The sequence below is a fragment of the Acipenser ruthenus genome, chromosome 8 (assembly GCF_902713425.1).
Source record: "Acipenser ruthenus chromosome 8, fAciRut3.2 maternal haplotype, whole genome shotgun sequence".
Lineage (NCBI taxonomy): Eukaryota > Metazoa > Chordata > Actinopteri > Acipenseriformes > Acipenseridae > Acipenser > Acipenser ruthenus.
Genome location: NC_081196.1, coordinates 34,804,575 through 34,824,185, shown reverse-complemented (window position 1 = coordinate 34,824,185; position 19,611 = coordinate 34,804,575). Strand labels below are relative to the sequence as shown.

Sequence of the window (19,611 nt, the reverse complement as noted above, 5' to 3'; positions counted from 1 at the left end):
TTTTCATACCATATACATACCATGTTTTTCTTCAACAGTGGAGTACCAAAAAATGCATCACATATGTGATAACTTGTTACCATTATTTACAAATGGGATGTCATAATTAACCTCCTGAAGAAACAGATCCTATGAGGATGTTATGAAGCAAGGGCATAGGCAAAGCTACATTTCACAATTAAACAATTATAAATTGATAAAAAAAAAAATAATAATAATAATAATAACTTCATATCAACCTGTTTGTGTAGCTCAGTGCTGCCCCCACTGGCTGTTTTTTGCCCCAGCAGCAAGTTCCCACAATACCCTGCACCTGCCCAAACACATACAACAGGGACCAGGTGCTCAAAGGGAGAGAAAACAATATTCCACCTTTTAACACCGGGAGGAAATTACCAGTTCTGTTTATGTTCTCAGTAGTTTAATTCAGTTAATATTATTTTATTCAGTCCCCACAGGGCTGTCAAGGGCTTCCATGGGCCCCTGGGGAAGCACTGTTATAAAAAAAAGCCACAATGGTAAAAGACCTGTAAGCATCAGCTGCATGGAACTCTATTCATGAATATTTTATGCACAAATAACCATCTCTTGTACAAGACATACAGTGTTGTAAACAAGTCAAACTTCTATAAATGTATACAAACTAAGTTTTAACTGTTAAATTAATCTGTATGTTTTTTGCCAGTACCATTGTCCAGGTGAGGTCAACAACACATACATAAAATAAATGCGCAGGTCACAAAAAGTAAACAACGTAAAAAAAATGTGAAAGTTAGTAAACAGTATACTTAATTCACGACTTCAGTCTGTATTCATACCATAGGCAGACACACATGCGCTGATGTTACTCACAGAGACAAAAACATGATAAAAAAAATATCTGATAAGAATATTTTCGAGCACTGCATAACCCTTAACCTGTGAGAGCACATTGATGGATAAGTCATTCCAATAACAAACATGCTTGGATTAGCGGTACTGCTGTCGCTGGGATACCAAGCTACTGTAAAATGCATTCATAGAGCAAGATTGAAGCAAATCCTGACAAGTCATAAACACACATCCAACGATTCTCACTATATATTTCAAATATTGAATTTCAATCAGACTACCACAGAACCACATTGGTACAGTGTACAGTACTATATAGTGTATGTAGTGTAGTACAACCTTACCCTGAAAAAAAAAAATATATACTTTTGGTCCTGTGCAGTGCTGAGGGCTGGCACTGTTACCTTTTTTTAAAATTTTGAAATGTTCAGTATTGAATTTTTTTTTTGTTTCGCCTTCTCCCGGGCGCCCATCGGTGCAGTGGGCCTCAGGGAAATATATTCGGCCTCCTCTGTGTCTCGGTGGGCCTGGGTCCCCATGTCTTTGAATATATTCTCTAAAATCTTTGTGTTTTTTTTCACATGTTGGATACAAATGCATGGTTCATTATGTAACACTTTTGTGTTTATAGGCCATCCTCACCTGTGTCACATGCTGAACCAGTACCTGCTATACAGACAGTGTAGGGATCAAACCACCACACAATTTGATACAATAAAGTTCAGGGACCTTTTGTGGTGCTTTGGGTGGGGTTCAGCATTGTGCTAGAGATGTCAAGTGTCATGTGGACACGCTTCAGTTTAGTTGAAAGAATAGATGTTTAGCTATATACTAAATGTGTAATCTAGGAGATAATCCCCTAAATTAATTTAGTAGGGTGTATTCAATTGATCAAAGCTGCCATTAATTTACTTGTCAAGGACACCCAGCAGGTATGAACCCAAACAATATTTTCAAAGAGATAGGGCTATATTTGTTGCTGAAAGGGTTATGCTCGAGATAAGTGAGGGAGGCTAGTTTTACGTTAAATATGTTTAATTGCTGATTTGCTCAGTCCACAGGTCAGTTGCTTGCCTTCAGATTTCACCTGCCAGTATGAGTCTAATAGCATATCTGTTTTTCCATTGACCACTGATACATTCCATTTTGGAGAATACAGCAACAAGCTTATGTCAAAACACATGGAGTGCATCCATATCAAGTAACAATGAACTACAAGGAAAAGGATCACTTTCAATTTCACATCGAAGACTGTTTTTCCAAAATGTGACAGAACTTAGGTTCAAAAGGAATGTAAAAAGGGAGGGATTGTCTCCCTTGACCACCTTACACTTCAGTACCACTTCGCATCATAATACACTCCCACTGGTAATGAGATGTCTATTTTGCAGTTGTTGGATGTGCAAGTCTATCTATGCCTGTGACTATCTGAATAGGTTACTAACAGAAAGGAGTACTGTACCTACCCTTTTCTAGTCGTCAAAAATGATGTCAAAATTATCCAGACGTTTCTGGATGCTCAGTAGACAAAAAGTAACTTAAATCAAGTTAAAATAACGTTGGCCTTTGCACAAAAAAACAAACCAAATCAAACAAACTGTCAAAACAATTTGTCAAACAAACCAAATCAAATTAATATTCATACTTACTTGCTTCATTTGATTTTGAATTACTGTGGTAAGTAAAGATATTGCTAATCATGGTATACAGAATACAGACAATCTTAATACATTTTAAGATTGTCACTGCCCTGGGCATGTCTATTTAACACCATTTACTTAAACACTGAAATTAAAGAATGAAACTTAACAAAATGAAAAACTATGACATATTTAATTACTGTTACATTTGTATTTGTGTTTATGCCAATACATACACAGATTCTAAATCTAGATGAAGAGTACAGCAGTGGAATATTTTTTGCCAAAAAGGTGACCTGTTTGTGGAGCTCAGTACTGCCCCCCCACCTACTGGCTGGTTTTCGACCTAGCAGTAAGTTCCCACAATACCCCGCGCATCCCTGTTGCCAAACACACACAACAGTGACCCGGTGCAGGGAGATGAACAATATTTCATCTTTTGAAACGGAGAGGAAACGTCCAACCTTATGAATTCAAACTCAGCGACAGTAGGACACATTTTAAGGGTAACTATTTATTTTCTCTCGTTCTTGTAGTCTGGCGTTCAATCGAGAACCCCGAAGGAGAGCAGGCCTAAAAGTAATTCTCGGCCCTGCATCAAGATGAGTTCAGAAGCTGTAGCGCGCGGTAGCAGGTATTGTGAAGTTTATGATGTAATTTTATCTCCCGAATGTTGTTTGTTTTCAGTGTGATAGATAGTTATGCAAATGCATAAATGGTGAAAGTATTTGTCATATCATTTATTCTAACTACCACGTGAAATCTTATAAAACTGCAAGTAGCAGGTACATTATATTCATTGACTGTATGTACACTCACCATGCTTATACTGTAGGATTTCCTGCTGCAGACATACAAAATGTAAAATTTAAAGTTGCATGTCGTGCTGTCATTTTAATTTGTTGGTGTCTTATTACGTTACGCCATAATGAATTTCTTCAGTGCACCCATCAGCCATGTCCAATGTGTATACATTACAAGGAATGTTAATAACTCACTGCAGAGAAAGACGTGCCACACTATCTCCCACCAGAAACATACCTTGTTGCTGCCGTTTAATTTATCACCCTTTTCCTTATGAAGTGTGGGCAGTTTCTCAACTTGACAATTTCAAAGTAGTCACGGTAGTTTGTAAATTAGGTAGGGCCAGGTTGGTTTTAAAAAATATATATATATAGTGTACATGTTTCTGTCATACCTTTCATGTTTGAGTTACAAGCATGTGCATTTGATGCAAGTCAAGTGAAGACACATGCCCTTTAATGTTGCACTTTGCAACCGTGGGCAGCATGTGGAGTAGTGGTTAGGGCTTTGGACTCTTGACCGGAGGGTTGTGGGTTCAATCCCAGGTGGAGGACACTGCTGTACCCTTGTGCAAGGTGCTTTACCTAGATTGATCCAGTAAAAACCCAACTGTATAAATGGGTAATTGTATGTAAAAAATAATGTGATATCTTGTAACAATCGTAAGTCCCCCTGGATAAGGGCGTCTACTAAGAAATACATAATACAGGCTGCAACTGTTGCATAGTGAACTATGTGTTGTTTTATGAAGTATGCAGATTGATGTCTACTTACAGCAATACCTATCTGTATCCACCCCAATAAATTGGGTCCTACTGGTCTGATTAAATCATATTTCAACAAAACTTTGATGTTTGTTTGTTTCAAGTTCTAAGTGTCCAGAATGTCCAAAATCAGGAGGAAGGTAACAGTGGAAAATTCAAAGACCATATCGGACAGTACCTCCCGCAGACCCAGTGTGTTTGAGAGACTTGGACCAAGTACAGGAAGCAATGCTGAGGTGAGTAATGATTGTAAAATCAAGAACAAAATATATCAGTTTTGTATTAATATTTTCCTAAAATTAATGCATCACAGAACTGTTTAACACTCTTAACAGGGTTTCACACACCCTTCTTGGCATCAGTCATGGATTTCCTTACCCTAAATGCTAAATTTGGTCTGTAAAACCAGCCTCAATTGTTTCCTGTTTTGCGATTTTTTAAAAATTATTATTATTATTATTATTATTTAATATGTATATTTTTAAACCAGTACAACAGCTTTCTTTCAATTAGACACAATCATCTCAGTGTGATTATCAAATAATTATATTCCTGCCCCCGCCCCCTCCCCCTTCCTTTTTAACCCCTCACACACATGCACACATCATAAAATATTGGTTGGCTATTGTAACATAAGAACCATTTTCTTTATGTTTATGTATACAATGTTTAACTGGAAGCATTTGTTTCATGAAATTAACTCATTTTCTACCTTTTTGAATGCATCAAAATGGATCATACACTGACTGTTATAATCGAGGTGGGACAAATCAGCACTGAAGCTGGTGGCTATAAAGGTCATTGTCATGTTTATATATAATATATATATATATATATATATATATATATATATATATATATATGTGTGTGTTATATATATATATATATATATATTTTGACATCGTAATAAAAATAAGAAATAAACACATTTTTGAGACAATGAATGTGTCACTCATTCTTTAAATTTGTATTTTGTATTTTAGTAAATGTTTTCCATACAGTGACTGCATTGAAGTTTGTAAACCTTGTGAAATGTTGACACAGCTGTAGGACAAAGAATTGTGAAATTTCAACAAAGCAATAAACTGGTGCGTGAGTCTTGATTTCCTGAGCCACAGGGATCTGCATGCAAGACAGGATGCATTTTAATAAAACTATCTAGAGAAATGATTTGTTTTCAACAGATTACAGTAGAGCCTGTCACGTCCAGTTTAATTGGTTCCAGGGGTCCATCGGATATGTAAACATTTTGTAACTGCAAAACAAAGAAAATGTGTGAAAATAATTGCGAAACAAAGCTTTGTAATGCAGTATTTGGCAATTTACAAAACAGCATTCCAAAAGCAATTCTCACTGTGCTTACTCGGTCTATGCCAAAGTAATCCGACAATTGTTTTGTTTTGTTTTTTCACCGTGCATGTTAACCCGAGACAGAAACAACAAAAAAAAAAACATGCTCCCTCAAACTGGCTTTGCAGGTCGGCAAAAATATCTTGTTTTAGCATTTTAATGGTAATTATATGAATCCCTTCTTTTATTGAACGTGGTTAAACTGGGCAGTTTGTTTTACAGTTTGTCTGATTTCTGCAACTGAATCCATTCTGTCCTGCTAAGAGCTGCATTTACTGTTTTAGACCCATAATGAATTATTATTATTTGTTTATTTAGCAGACACCATTATCCAAGGCGATTTACAGAGACTAGGGTGTGTGAACTATGCATCAGCTGCAGAGTCACTTACAATTACGTCTCACCCGAAAGACGGAGCACAGAGATTAAGTGAGTTGTTCAGGGTCACACAATGAGTCAGTGGCTGAGGTGGGATTTGAACCGGGGATCTCCTGTGTGGTCCAGTGGTTAAAGCCCCTTTTCTTTAACCACTGGACCACACAGCCTCCTTCAACTGTGCATTGATCAGTCTACATCTGTACCATGCAGTTGGTAGTAGCATGTGTAAATTATGCTTGACAGAGTTCCATCAGTTAATAGTGGGCATTGTATCTTACAGGATTGGATATGATCGGCTGTGTAGTTGTGAAGTTTTACATTTTTACTGCTTCGAATAAAATAAATGACATGCCTCCTGTGCTGTTCATATCCGTACAATATATTTTTCTACATAATCTCGATTTGCTGCACACTAAATGAAAAAAATTACCCTTCATAACTTTGTAGAAAATCAGATCAAACCACAGAACTGTTCGGCATTATTTGCTTATTTTGAATAAAAGCATCCTTATAAACTGAATAAAGATGTATTTTATTTAAATAAACAATAAGGATATGTTTTTTTTTTTTAAATGGTTTGGTTTAATCCCGTGATCAACAGTTATACTGTCATCTGTTAGTTTGCATTTCACAATTGATCAATGGCCCTGGGTATGTGTAATAGTAGTAATAGCAATAGTACTGTAAATACCAAACAAATTAAGATTCTTGTGCTGTGTACTCAAGGATTTGTTTGAATCTGCGTCAACTCTGAGTAATGTGTATTGTATATGCATTATGTAACTTTGTTTTGCCAAACGTATTCTCCATAATGTGATAAAGTAACAGTATGCTTCACTTAAATTATAATATATGAATAAACTTATTATGATGTAAAACCACAGCTTGCTTTTTTAGTCAACCAGCTGGCAATAACATACAATTACTTTATCAAACAGAAAAATATGTCAAATTGATCTGTAATTGTTTTTTTTTATATAAAAACACTCCAGGGTTCAATAGTAAGGTCTCCAGTAGGTCAACCAAAATGTAGTTGCAAGTTAGGGTTTATTAGACTCTTTGTCCCACCTTGGTTATAACTCATCACTTGCATGTGTCCTGAAACTCTTTACCATTGCATAGTCACATATACAATGAAAAGGCATTTATTTTCAGGCTCAATGGCTTTTACTGCATATAATTGAAAATTGTTGTTTTTAAAGGAGTTTTGTGTGAAAACAAAGTAGTTTTAATATTTTTGCTCTTGTTCAAGTGAAGTTGAATGCAATGACTGGTGAGAATAAAAAAAAAAAAAAAAAGATTTTCTATATGCTGAATTGGGGCTTTTTTTACTATTTGTTTTTTTAGACACAGTGTCGAAATTGGCAAAAGACTGGCAATTGTGTTTATGGAAATGCCTGTCGGTACACACATGGACCCCAGCCAAGAGGGAAAGGCTATAGTGGTTCATACAAAAGGTAAGCAAGTAGACAACTAACCAGTGATAGGTCTAGGGTTCCATTCATTTAGAATGGGGGTTGAAGCAGCTGCTACGTTAAGTGTTGCTTACCAGCACGGTTTTAAGTAAAGTACAGTATGAGGCCCAAGTCTAGTTAGATGGTTGTTTTGAGTGTGTGTGTGTTTTAACTAACAAATTATATGTTCAGTAGAGAAGTCAGTAGCTCCAAAAATAACAAATTGATGGGACAGATGACAATAGTGGAGTGCTTTCCAAGCTGGGACAAATGACTGTGAACTAAAAAAGCATGTGTAAATTTAATAGAGCAGTGTGTCGCATGCTTTTTTTAATTTCACAGGAATCGCCCATTCATTTTTCTGCAATGTAATAATTTTCAGGATTCCTCAATACCCCTTTCACATTGGCTTTTTTTTATAATTAATTTTTTTAAATAAAATAGTGACAGTGTAGTGCCGGGGAGATAACCAACCAGAACAATTTGTTGGGATTAAAAATAGTAATAAAATAGCATTTCATATATATAAATAATATGGCCCTGTGGACCTTTATCATTCTCACTTCATCACAATAACAGTCTGCTAAACAATAAAAATAAGCATTGTCAGTATGTTTTTTTTATGTTTTAAGTAACCTTAAAGGGTATATAAGAACCTTTTTATTTTATTGTGTTACATGTTCTCATGTGTTGCTGCAACTGTTTATGTAAGGTGTGTGTGTGTGTTTTTTTGTTGTTTTTTTTTACATTTTGACAACTTTTTTTTTAAATGTTTACATTTCCTGTCATCTTCCTGCTCACTGGTAAATCCATCTCGGTTACATATGTGAGCAGGAGGATGATGGGAAATGTAGTTCTGAGCGGTCCATGCAGGTACATGTGAAGCCATCTTGAGGCAGGGAATGCAATTTAAAAGTTTAAAAAAGTGGTCAAAATGTAAAAAAAAATAAAAAAATAAAGCAATACACACACTTTACGTAAACAGTTGTAGCAACACATGGGAACATGTAACACAGTAAAATAAAAAAGTCCTTGTATACCCTTTAAGTGTAATGGTAAATATAAAAAAAACACATATTTTCCTGTCAGTCGGCTTGGTTTTTGCACAGTTTGCTGCAATAATTTCTGGTGTTATATATATATATATATTTGACAAATACTCGACCATCACATCTCCTCCAGCTCAATCTTTCTTTTTTAAAATTACTTTATTTTCCCTGTGCTGTTGAGGATCAATTATGGCAGCAGATGTTAGTTGAGTTGATCAGAATCTTTGTCTGATCACAACTGTTTTATTTTTTGCAATATTACAGACATTACGAAACAACATTCACAAATCCATGTCATCTTAAGCCTGATTCGCACAGGACTAAAAATCACCACATAAACAGGTGGATTTTGAATTTTTACCGACTTATTTGTTTTTTTACAGGACATTGGGACCTTCTGTAAAATTTCAAACTCAAGCGTCCTGTGTTTTTTTTACTCCTGTGTGAGTCGACCATTTAAGTGTTATGTTATGATATAAGCATTTCCGGGGTATTCGACTCAAAGCAATACCAGCATTTACAATAAACCATAATATAATATTAAAATTGGTACTATCTGTCCTGAGATTCTACAGTTCAGTAAAATGCTACAAATGGGCATAACCAGATTGGGGATGGGCGAAAATACAAAACATAATAGCGACTCTTTTAAAAAAAAAAAAAAAAAATTGCTAGGAACAATGTATTTGAAGATATGTATGGAATTACATATCACTCAAGGGACGAAATGACTAGGCTTTGGAAAATAAGTTACAACAAAATGAAAAGGCGCTCGTTGATACACTTTGTTCTGCCTCAATCTTGATGTTCTTTACATCCAATTCATTGTTTACAAATCAGGCACAAGAGCGCCCTCTCTAGCCACAACATCGCCTTTCTATTTTAATTTACCGACTTTCCTTGATGAAAACAAGTACACGTCTGGGAGGTTATTAGGTGTCCTCTGCTTTTGACCGACTGAGGACACCTGATTCTTAGTCCCATGTGAGTGATGCATTCGATTTCCTTCTCTTCTGAAACAAATCAGTAAGAAATCCAAGATGACAAGGCAGTGAAAGGTAGTTACCATTGGTACAGTTTGGAAAACAGGCAGTTTAAAAAAAAAAAAAAAACTTAAACCCTGGCCTGTGACAAAAATGGAATTTGGAGATTTGCATACTTCGCTGCCTCATCCTGGGTGAAGGTTAGATTGACGATGCGTCTGTTTTTCCTGCCATTGTTGGATTGCTTGTTCCTGAGTAACTGAAGACCTTCCCTTTAGGAGTGATTTCATGCATTACACTTTTTCTCTGTGACTCGATTCTTGGATAGCCTGACTGGTGCAAAGAATACCACCTCGACTCTAACAGACCACTGTTAGGCAATGGCTACACACAGATCAGAGACCCTGGCTGACATCACCGTTCTGGCTGGCAGAAATGTATTTATTTATTTATTATTATATTTTGTACTAAACATTTGTAGTGTAAAGTTTAGAAAAAAATGTCTATGAAATGTTTTATTTTTATAATGGTTAAATAAAGTAAAAACCGTTGTCCACAGAAGGTCTGATCTATAATATTTCACCCTCCCTTATTCAATAGTTGAAAATGGTGTTGGGAAGATCTTAGATAGCGTGTATGTCCTCCCTCTCTAGTTGTTCTTTTCAATTAGTTTGATTTAGTGATCGCTTCTTTGGTGTTCCTGGCTTCTTATAACCAACAATCTTGTATGTTAACTAGGCTTGCAACGATAACGATAATATTATCTATTGATTTGAACCCCATGATAACAAATCGATAATATTTTAATGAAATCAAATATTCAGTGTTATTAGAAACATGTCTTGTATATATTAACTTACTGTCAAGAACATAATCTGTGTTGTTGCTTCTAAAGGTCACTGAGTATGTGTCTGTGAACAAATACAGGATGATGATGATGATGCAGAGATCAAGAGTAACCTGCTTTATTTTATATGTATTTTGTTTTAAATCAGTCCCAACTGTAGCCACCTGTCTTAAGCGAAACTAATAATATTTAACATTACTACGTTTCAGAATTTTTTTTTTTTTACCTTTTAGTTTTGAATCAATGCACTATCCGCACCCTTTTTCATTTTTGAGTCTAAATGCCGCTGGATCGTAGCTCGACTTATGTGAGCCAATGTAACATTGCAGGTTGTACAAAATAGTTTGCCACAATCACCATGTAGAATGCAAAATTGTTGTACACGATCCGCTGCAGTAATTATTGTAGTTTTTTTTTTAAATTCATTTTGGACACTCGCTTAACAAGCTTATAATCACGTCAGGAACCTGGACCGGTACACATAACTTCATTGGATTTAAGTGCAGTGAAGAATGAATTTCACGGTCCGTGTCACATTTTAGGTAGGGCTTTAATGTATGTAAGCGAATCCACGTGGGCGAAACGTTGCAACGTGGTAAATAAATTAATAATAAATCCACATACATATATGAAAGAGATATTCTACATATTCAAGTATGGCAGTGCAAAAAGACAATGTGTCGCTGTGGAAAGTTCTTTTGCAGGAAAGGGTAGGCTACCGCTAATGTACTGTTTAAAAAATTACGATATAGTATTCACTGAAGATAATGCAAATATAAATGGCAGTGCAAAGTCATTTACAGTTTTGATTAAAATATGACAGCAACAAGTGAAATTCATCTCTGCAGCTGCGGCACTGGCAGGGACTGCTGCATTCGCTGGAAGCTGGGCTACGTAATTCATAAAATTGTAACCCCAACAGCAATTTTTTTTTAAAAATGAAAGACAATTATTTCCATGTGAATAGGCCATAGTGTTAATGTAGTTTTCAAACCTTTTTTTTCTCCTTTGGACAGTGGGATTGATTTTTTTTTTTTTACACATTTTAACTCGGTAATGATCGATAATCGTTGTTAGAATTTGCACGATAATCGATGTCAGGGTTCGATTTACAACACTAATGTTAACTTGTCTTTGTGGAGATGAGTTTGCTTCCTGTATTGACTAATTTAAACCCTTGTACTCCCGGCAGACTTGTTTTCGTTGTGCACATTTTGTCAAATTTACCTGTCCGTTTAAAAAATTGAAAAATACAAATATATTTAATTAGGGCTTCTAGTTTTCGGTTTTTATTTTCCATCTCTCCCTCCCTTTTAAACCTTAGTTAATAGTTGTTAAGCCTTAACTGAATACCAAATTGTTTAAATTAGCGACGCACTACTAGAAACTAACGCAGTGGAAATTAATAAACTGAATTCGGCTGTTAGAGCCAGAATGAAATGCAAGTTCAAATAGAATCAGTTGAGATCAATGCGCATCGTTTGTTAACTCAATCAAGATATGAGGGTAAAAAGAAACAACTTCCTTTGGTAATTAGTGTTTGATTAAGAAAGTGAATCGGCATCACGTGAAAATAAATAAAACCCGAAAACTAAAAGCCCTATATATAATATTTCATTACACCATTTCTGTTGTTTTTGCTAACCTCACAGGTCACCAGAAAGACCTACGGGAGATCTTCGAGAGAGGATGAAGAATAAAAGACAAGATGCTGAACCAGATGCTCAAAAGAGAAATCCTGAAGAGCCCACCTCTCCTGTTGCTAGAGTAAGTTTGTACTATTTCAAGTTTTCGATTTGTGTGTGGGGGAATATCAGACTTGAGTTTGTAGATTTAAGTTTGAGCAGTAGTATAAATACAGTATAATATATAAAGGTGGCGGGAGAATAATAATAATTATGCTCTGTATTGTATTCTTTCATTTACAGAGAGACTCGTCACGTAGCAGACATCGTGAAAAGGAAGATATTAAAATAACAAAAGAACGTACTCCGGAAAGTGAAGATGAACCCACAGAGTGGGAAGCCAATAGAGAAGGTGGGGTGGTCAATAGATAATCAAAATATGAGGGCAAAAGAAATTGAACAGATTTTTATGTATAAAGGAAAAGACAAGGCTGATCTGCAAGTGAAACAGTGTCCATGGTCTAGTTTAGGTAGTTTTTATTAAGTTATCACTTTACTCACAGAATTAATAGACTGGAATAGTTTGGGATTCTGTATTCAGAAGCCGAAACAAAAAGTTTAGCGTTACTATAATGTTGCTTTGTTCTTTCAGACTCTGACAATGGTGATTATGATTATGAATTGTCCCTGGAAATGAAGAGACAGAAGATTCAGCGGGAGCTGATGAAGCTGGAGCAGGAGAACATGGAAAAGAGAGAGGAGATTGTCATAAATAAGGAGGTTTGTTTTTTTATTATTTTCTTTATTTTATATTGGGTTCTAACTCTATACAGCACAGGGTTCTCCCCAGGAATTCTGTACAGCCGGGCGGCAGAACATTATAGCCGGCAGCACTTTTAACAGAAAGAAAAATAAACTTTCCTTACCTTAAATATATAATACGACAAATAATTTGAATAATGTGTTGTCTTTCATTGACTGTATCTGGTTGCGCTTTTTTATATTATACATTTTCTTTTTAATTTGTTTATTATTATTATTATTTTTATTATTTTATTTCTTAGATGCCCTTACCCAGAGTGACTTACAGTTGTATACAAAATAAAATACATAATAAGAATTACAGTACAATTAAGAGAAAGATACAAAATACAATGACTTAAGTCCTAATAAGAGCAAATACAAAACACAGTACGATTTAATATGGGGGCAATTCAAGAGCAGATAAGTGTTGATAGTTACATCAAGTGAAATACAAAATACTACAGATTGGATTAAGTGCAGGATTAAATATTATTATTATTATTATTATTATTATTATTATTATTTATTTCTTAGCAGACGCCCTTATCCAGGGCGACTTACAACTGTTACAAGATATCACATTATACAAATATCACATTATTTATTTATTTTTACATACAATTACCCATTTATACAGTTGGGTTTTTACTGGAGCAATGTAGGTAAAGTACCTTGCTCAAGGGTACAACAGCAGTGTCCCCCACTACTCCACACTGCTGCCCTAAAATAGGGAGCAGATAAGTGCAAGTTAAAGTGCATTAAAGGCATGATGCTATATTGTCCAGAAGGGAAGAGTTGAGTTTTACAGGTGTTGTCTAAAGAGGTGTGTCATGAGGAGGTGCCGGAAGGTGGTCAGGGACTGGGCAGTCCTAACACCCGTAGGAAGGTCGTTCCACCATTGCGCGGGGCGAGGGTGGAAAAGGAGCGTGCTCTGGAGGCAGGGGAACGTAGAGGGTTTTAGAGAGGAAGGGTAAGAGGGAGACAGGACGGTAGTTTTGGAGCGAGGTGGGGTCGAAGGTAGTTTTATTTTGAGGAGGGGGTTGATAGAGGCTTGTTTGAAGGCAGAGAGAAAGAGGCCAGAGAGGAGAGAGGTGTTGAAGGGAGGAGATGAAGGGGAGTAGAGCAGGAGCAGCAGCTTGAAAGAGGTGAGTGGGGAGGGGGTCCAGAGAGGTGGGAGGCAAAGGCAGAGATGAAATCAGTTTTGTTATTAGGAGAGTGACAGTTCCAGAGGGCACCAGAGAGAGTGCGGGAGAGGAGACAGTGGGAAGGGAAGGAAGGGAGGAGAGGCAGCAGGATGAGGTTAGGGGAGCAGCGGGGGAGAGAGGACAGAGGACGGGAGTGAGAGGACAGAACAGGGATTCGAGAGACAGTCATAGCCGGACAGATGAGGCCAATGTTAATGCACGTCTGTTTTTTGTTTTTCACTGTTGTGCATTTTTTTTAATGCAACTGTTCATTTTAGCATTTTTTTTTTTTTTTTTTACAAAACAGTACTCACACACTTTTGGTCACAGTCATAGCTGTTGCAAGAAACCGGAATAATAATCCAGCACCGCTGCACTTAAGCATTTGTATGTTCAGCTGATATCCCATCACAACTTTCTTCTTAAAGGCGTACAGCCTCTATATATGAACCCCCAATATCTCTCCCAAGCACCTGGGTACATATTGTTACAATATCACAACAAAAGGAATATGCTTTTATGTAATAGCTATTATGTACTATATATCACCTTACAATACAATAATATGACAAAAAATGGACTGAGTGATAATACCCGAAAATAATCTTAATATTTTTTTAATAAAGTAGCTGGCGGTGGATTGCGCCGATCGCCGGCTTATTTTGACCCCATGCATTCATTGTCACTATTTAAAAAAAATAATTTGGTTGTTTTTTTAGCAGTCATTTTTAACGTTTTAGCCTCTAGAAGTGCTTAACACAGAAAAACCACCCCTTCAACTCCTCTGATTGGTTAAATGTTGTGTCAAGACGTAACTCAGCTGTCATGTGGTTCCAAGATTTTTTTTTCAGGCAACAATGGTCTGCTAGAAGCGAAATCAATCCTTATTGTTAAAGGCACAGTAGCATCTGCAAGACGGGATCAGTTTTTTTCAGCTGCGCGGCGACAGCCGCTTTGTTGGGCGGCCCGCCTGGCTGAAATAGCCTGGGGAGAACCCTGCAGCAGTCTTTGCTCCGGTTTAACTCGACTGCTTTGGCAAATAGTCTCTACCATTTATTTAACCAAAAGATACATTAACCTGCATTTAGCTTTAAGTTCATTTTCAAATAATCACTGGCTATTTCTGCTGTTGAAGATAAATGTAATGCAAAAGTGTTTTCCATCATAGCTGAAAAAGTTGCTAGTACTATAAACAATTGTCTTGGCAGATAACCCCTTTTACAGCTGAAACAAAAATGAATTGAAGAAAATAGAATAGAATAGTTAGAAAATAAAATAGTTTACTGTACAATTTTCACCAGGCAACTGTTTTAGAGAGGAGGAAGTAGAAGATTTTTTTGAATTAAGAACTTGAATAAATGGCAGGTGTGTGTGTTTTAGATTGGGGGAAAATGGGAAGTTAGAAGGGAGAAGGCAGCAAGGATAACTGGTGCGTGGGGTGGGGGTACAACTGTATGTCTCGCACCATGTTTATGAACACCATCTACAAACAATAAAAGTATGTATTTGTAGCAAATATGTAGATTTAATAAGGTCGTAATAAACCACAAAACAATATTTTATATAATGGTAAAGGAAACAATACAGATATGATGTGTAATATGAATAGTAACAGGGTTATCTTTTTTTATTGCATAATAAAATAGTTCAGTAATAGTTTATTTTAATAGACTCAGTAGAGTATCAAACAAATGACACACTATAACATTTTTTAACAGGAACACATCAGCAAGAGCAGGGATAGCAGCTTTTCAAAGGTAAGGCTATTTGTCAGTCTCTAGGTATAGCGGTGACCATCTTGGGTGGGAAAACTGGCTTAACAGGGTTGCCATACCTGCACTGTGTTGCATGTGTTGACTTTTCTCCATGTTGTTTTAAGATGTCTCCTGAGCCAGTCAAATCCAAAGGATCTCCTTCATCCCGAAAATCCAGTGGCTCCCCTAAACACAAAGCAAGCCCCAAGGCTTCTTCAGGCAAGAAAGAAAAAAAGGCGGTTGGGCTATCTTCACCTGGCACAGACCAGCAGAGGTCAGTATGAACAGTGTGAACTGTACGTAGGTTAAATAGGACTGCTCCAATTAAGTCGGAAATCGATTCCATTCCTCATTATATACATCGATTGTAAATACTGCATTGATTCAATAATTGCATTTTTGAAATGTGCATAGTTACTAACATTAAGTTTATCAACGAAAATGCACTGAACGCCCTGCCTTGCTATTTTTCTGCCAAAGACAAGCAGTGGGCGTGCTCTTCTTTTCCTGCTCGTGTTAACTGGCATCTGATTTGCTGGTCCCGTCTTATCAGTGAATCCGTTTTTAAAATGCTTTGTAAGTAAGCGCCCTCTGTGTATTCGATTTAAAAAAAGATTCAAAAGATTCAAATTCGATTCAAAAAGTGTGCCGCCTTGGATCCAGCATATTGAAGAAAACTGACTGTATATAGTTTGCACTTTTGAAGTTTCAAAATGAACAGTATATAATGAATATTTAACAATATTCAATAATGTTAAAAGAATAAATGATCAGTGATGTTAAACGCAATTTTGGAGTAACAATCAGCTTGAACTATAGCGGTTCTGCATGTTGTGGTAAGTAAATCAATTTATTTTTATTTTTTATTATTATTATGTATTTCTGCATTGTGTGTTTCACAGATCATGACGGTTAGGTGGTACAGTATTAACAAGATGCAATGTGTGATGCTGTAGCTATCACTAAATAAGACGTTTTTCATAAAATGGTGTCTAGTTTATATAGATTTACATTATAGTACTGTAATCTGTTTGGAATAAATATCTTAGTAGGACTTGTGGTATGTTAAACTTGCTTTAGGCTTCTTGTAAATGTTGTTTGTGTTTGTCTGTTTTTTCTCCTGACACTACCAAGGCGTGCCAGGGCTAGTCGCCCTGTGTGCCACAAGTTCGCAACCCCTGCGTTAGAAAGACTGCAACAGTTACAGAGCAAAAAATAAGTCCAACTAAACACAGTTGTGCTCAGACAGTAGTCCAAAACAAGAACAACAACATGCAAATATATAGTCTAGCTAAGTGCAAGGTTTTTTTTTTCTAAGTATGAACGTGTCCATTATAGTTATCAAATGTATTTGTGATAGAAATTAAGTCTTTGATAATTAATTGTTTTATATTTTTAATCCATTTTATTAAAAACATAATAGTACTCGCTGGAACCGGATCCTTGATATTTGATATTTGCCTATTTGGAGGCTTAACTGACAGCCCTAGTGTGAAAGAGATGGGATTGTTTTCTTCTCTAGAATGTACTGTATGGAATGAGTACACGTGCAGATATTTACCACCACCGCCTTATCTGGGATGTTATTGTGCTGTACCACAACAGTCCGTGCTTGTTAGTTATCCAAAAATAAACAGTTAAAATTGTCATCTTTCACTGACAGTGTCTGAATGATGATACTATTGATGTAATGTACAAAACAGCTACGGGCCAGGTAATTGCAGAGATGAGCTCCCGCAGTCACTGTCCTGCTAATGTGCAGAGAGGAGATGAGAGTAGTACATTTTCTTTGTTAAAACGCACATGTGTGTGTGTGATCGAATTTGATTTCTCTGTAGGTCTTCTAAGGCTGTCCATGGTAAAAAGAAAGGCCCTCGTACCCCAAGTCCTCCTCCTCCTCCTCCTCCTCCTCCTGCTCCCCCTCCTCCTCCCTCCTCTGTCCAGGAGCAAAGTCCTGTAGCCAAGAAACACAAAGAAAAACACAAAGCTAAAGAAAGAATGGAAGACAAATCAAGGGAGACCAAAGAAAGAGGCAGGGATTCGGAGAAGCAAAGAAGCAGAGAAAGGAAGGACAAGCGCAGGTAAGCAGCTGGCCACACCGAACCTGCACCATTCTCTCTCTGTTTGCATATGAAATATAAAACTTGTACTGGCGGGGGAGGAAATAATGTACAAGTCTCAACCTCGCAATATGTTCCTCCTGCCTAAATTGTCATTTTGAAGCCCACTGTTGGATTGCACAGCATTTCAAATCCCCATCCTTGTCTTGTACAGAGATCATTCAGAGAACTCCCAGAAACAGAAAATATCCCAGTCGCCGGAGGACCGCTCTGGCAGTAACTCTTCTCCTTCCAGGGAATTCTCTCCTTCAAGAAGGAAATCATCGTCACCATCACTAACAAGATCTGCCACACAGAAAACTGCCTTCTCACCCTCTCGCAGGTCTGTACGGAGCCAACATGTTATCCTAAACCTCATCCATTCGGAGAATATAAAACTGTTAAAAAACTAAATTATATGGACTAGTTCTAGAATCCTGGGGTGAGGAGAGATGGGGACCTGACATATAAAAATGGGGGAAGAGCATGAATTTTGATCCTGATGCTTTGCTCAAACCACTTGACCCAGTTACCTATCCTTGTGCTTGTAAGGTGGCAAACATTATATATATATAGGCTGGTAACACAATTGGTTTATTTCCCGCAGATCACCCACCCTTCCAAGACATCGCAGCCCAACACCCACTAGGCACCACTCCCCTTCATCCCACTCTGGCTCCTCAGCTCAAAGGCATTCTCCCTCTCCCAGACGCAAGCGCTCAGTTTCGCCCTACCAGCGAGAGGCAGTTTCCCCCAGGCGCTCCTTCTCCCCATACCTGGCCCAGCCATCCTCACCGCAACGCAGGGCTAGCCCTAGCCGGACCCACTCCCAGGGCAGAGACAAGGGAAGACAGGAGAGGGATCGGAGCCCCCCTTCACACGACCGGCGACATGACCGGAGGGAAGGTATGGTAGAAGCTGATTCGTTCATGACTTCAAACGCTTGATTGTAGATTCTAATGTTGAGAAACTAATTAGACTGATAAAGCAAAATGTTTGTAGAAGTTTTGATTGTTTCCTTTGTGTGCCAGACACAGTTTGAATATACTTAGTTGTTCCAACAATAAATGTATGCCATGTTTGAGGCAGTTTTACATCTGTGTACCATTTAATGTGTGCATGTTCACCAGAATTTAATTTAGTTTAACCATTTAATTTAACATATTGTCTTGTTTTGTGGGATAGAGGGTCGAAGTAAACGAGAGAAGGAGACCCGTGAGGACCGGGATTATGAACCGGAGCAGGGCACCTCCCGTGAGCCAAGGGATGATAGAGAGTCAAGAGAGGTCCGAGAGCGGAGGGAGGCCCGGGACCGCAGGGACACACGAGAAACTAGAGAGACGCGGGACACACGGGAAACTCGTGAAACCAGGGAGACCCGAGATTACAGGGACAGCAAAGACACTCGGGATCCGAGAGCAGAGACACGCTCCACCCGCGACTCGCATGATTTCAGGGAGAGAGATCGCGAACGGGAGAGAGAGAGGGATCGAGGGGAAGCCCACAGGAAGGATGAACCCTTCCAAGAAGACAGGAGCTACGGGCGTGGTCATGCCAGGGAGGATAGCAGTCGTTCGGACACCAGGAACGAGACCCGCAGTGAGGCCAGAAATGATACGCGGAGCGACTCCAGGAATGAACCTCGCAATGAGAGAGCCGGGAGAGGAAGGGCCAGAGGACCTGAGCCACCAGAAAAGGGTATTTTGTAACTTCTCCTCTGTTAGTTAATAAGAAAGGGGGTGGGGGGTCAAAAGGGACATTTTATTGGAAATTAAACATCATTGTCATGGGCTAATGTGAGATTGAAAACCAGGATGTCATGAGTGTAAGGGCTTTGCAGTTATCAAAAGACCTTCCTGCATCCCAAGTAACTGTTACTGTGTTTTTTGTGTGGTTGCTGGACTTTTGTTTAGAGTGCCCTCCCACTAGTGGAATCCAATGAAATGAATAACCAAATCAAATAGAAAGTGTCGATAAATGCATGATTCACATAGGACTAAAAAACAGGTGTCCTCAGTCGGTCAAATGCAGAGGAGTCTAGTAAC

General features: G+C 37.7%; 1 protein-coding gene across 7 annotated transcripts in view; it reads left to right on the top strand.

Annotated features, from left to right (window-relative positions):
* Positions 1-2,781: 2,781 nt before the first annotated feature.
* LOC117407473 (zinc finger CCCH domain-containing protein 13-like) overlaps positions 2,782-19,611 on the top strand; it is a 30,805-nt gene continuing 13,975 nt past the window's right edge. Inside the window, exons 1-12 of one of the 7 annotated variants that reach the window (XM_034012549.3) lie at positions 2,782-2,977; positions 4,144-4,275; positions 7,115-7,224; positions 11,753-11,867; positions 12,029-12,137; positions 12,378-12,505; positions 15,432-15,470; positions 15,593-15,741; positions 17,306-17,548; positions 17,742-17,909; positions 18,174-18,472; positions 18,752-19,264. In XM_034012549.3, coding sequence (XP_033868440.3) covers positions 4,159-4,275; positions 7,115-7,224; positions 11,753-11,867; positions 12,029-12,137; positions 12,378-12,505; positions 15,432-15,470; positions 15,593-15,741; positions 17,306-17,548; positions 17,742-17,909; positions 18,174-18,472; positions 18,752-19,264 — 1,990 coding nt within the window. In that variant the 5' untranslated portion in view covers positions 2,782-2,977; positions 4,144-4,158. Of the gene's footprint in view, positions 3,106-4,143; positions 4,276-4,799; positions 4,837-5,700; positions 5,819-7,114; positions 7,225-11,752; positions 11,868-12,028; positions 12,138-12,377; positions 12,506-15,431; positions 15,471-15,592; positions 15,742-17,305; positions 17,549-17,741; positions 17,910-18,173; positions 18,473-18,751; positions 19,265-19,611 lie in introns of those variants that run through there. The other 6 variants (XM_059028852.1, XM_034012550.3, XM_059028853.1 and 3 more) reach the window with 6 other exon arrangements.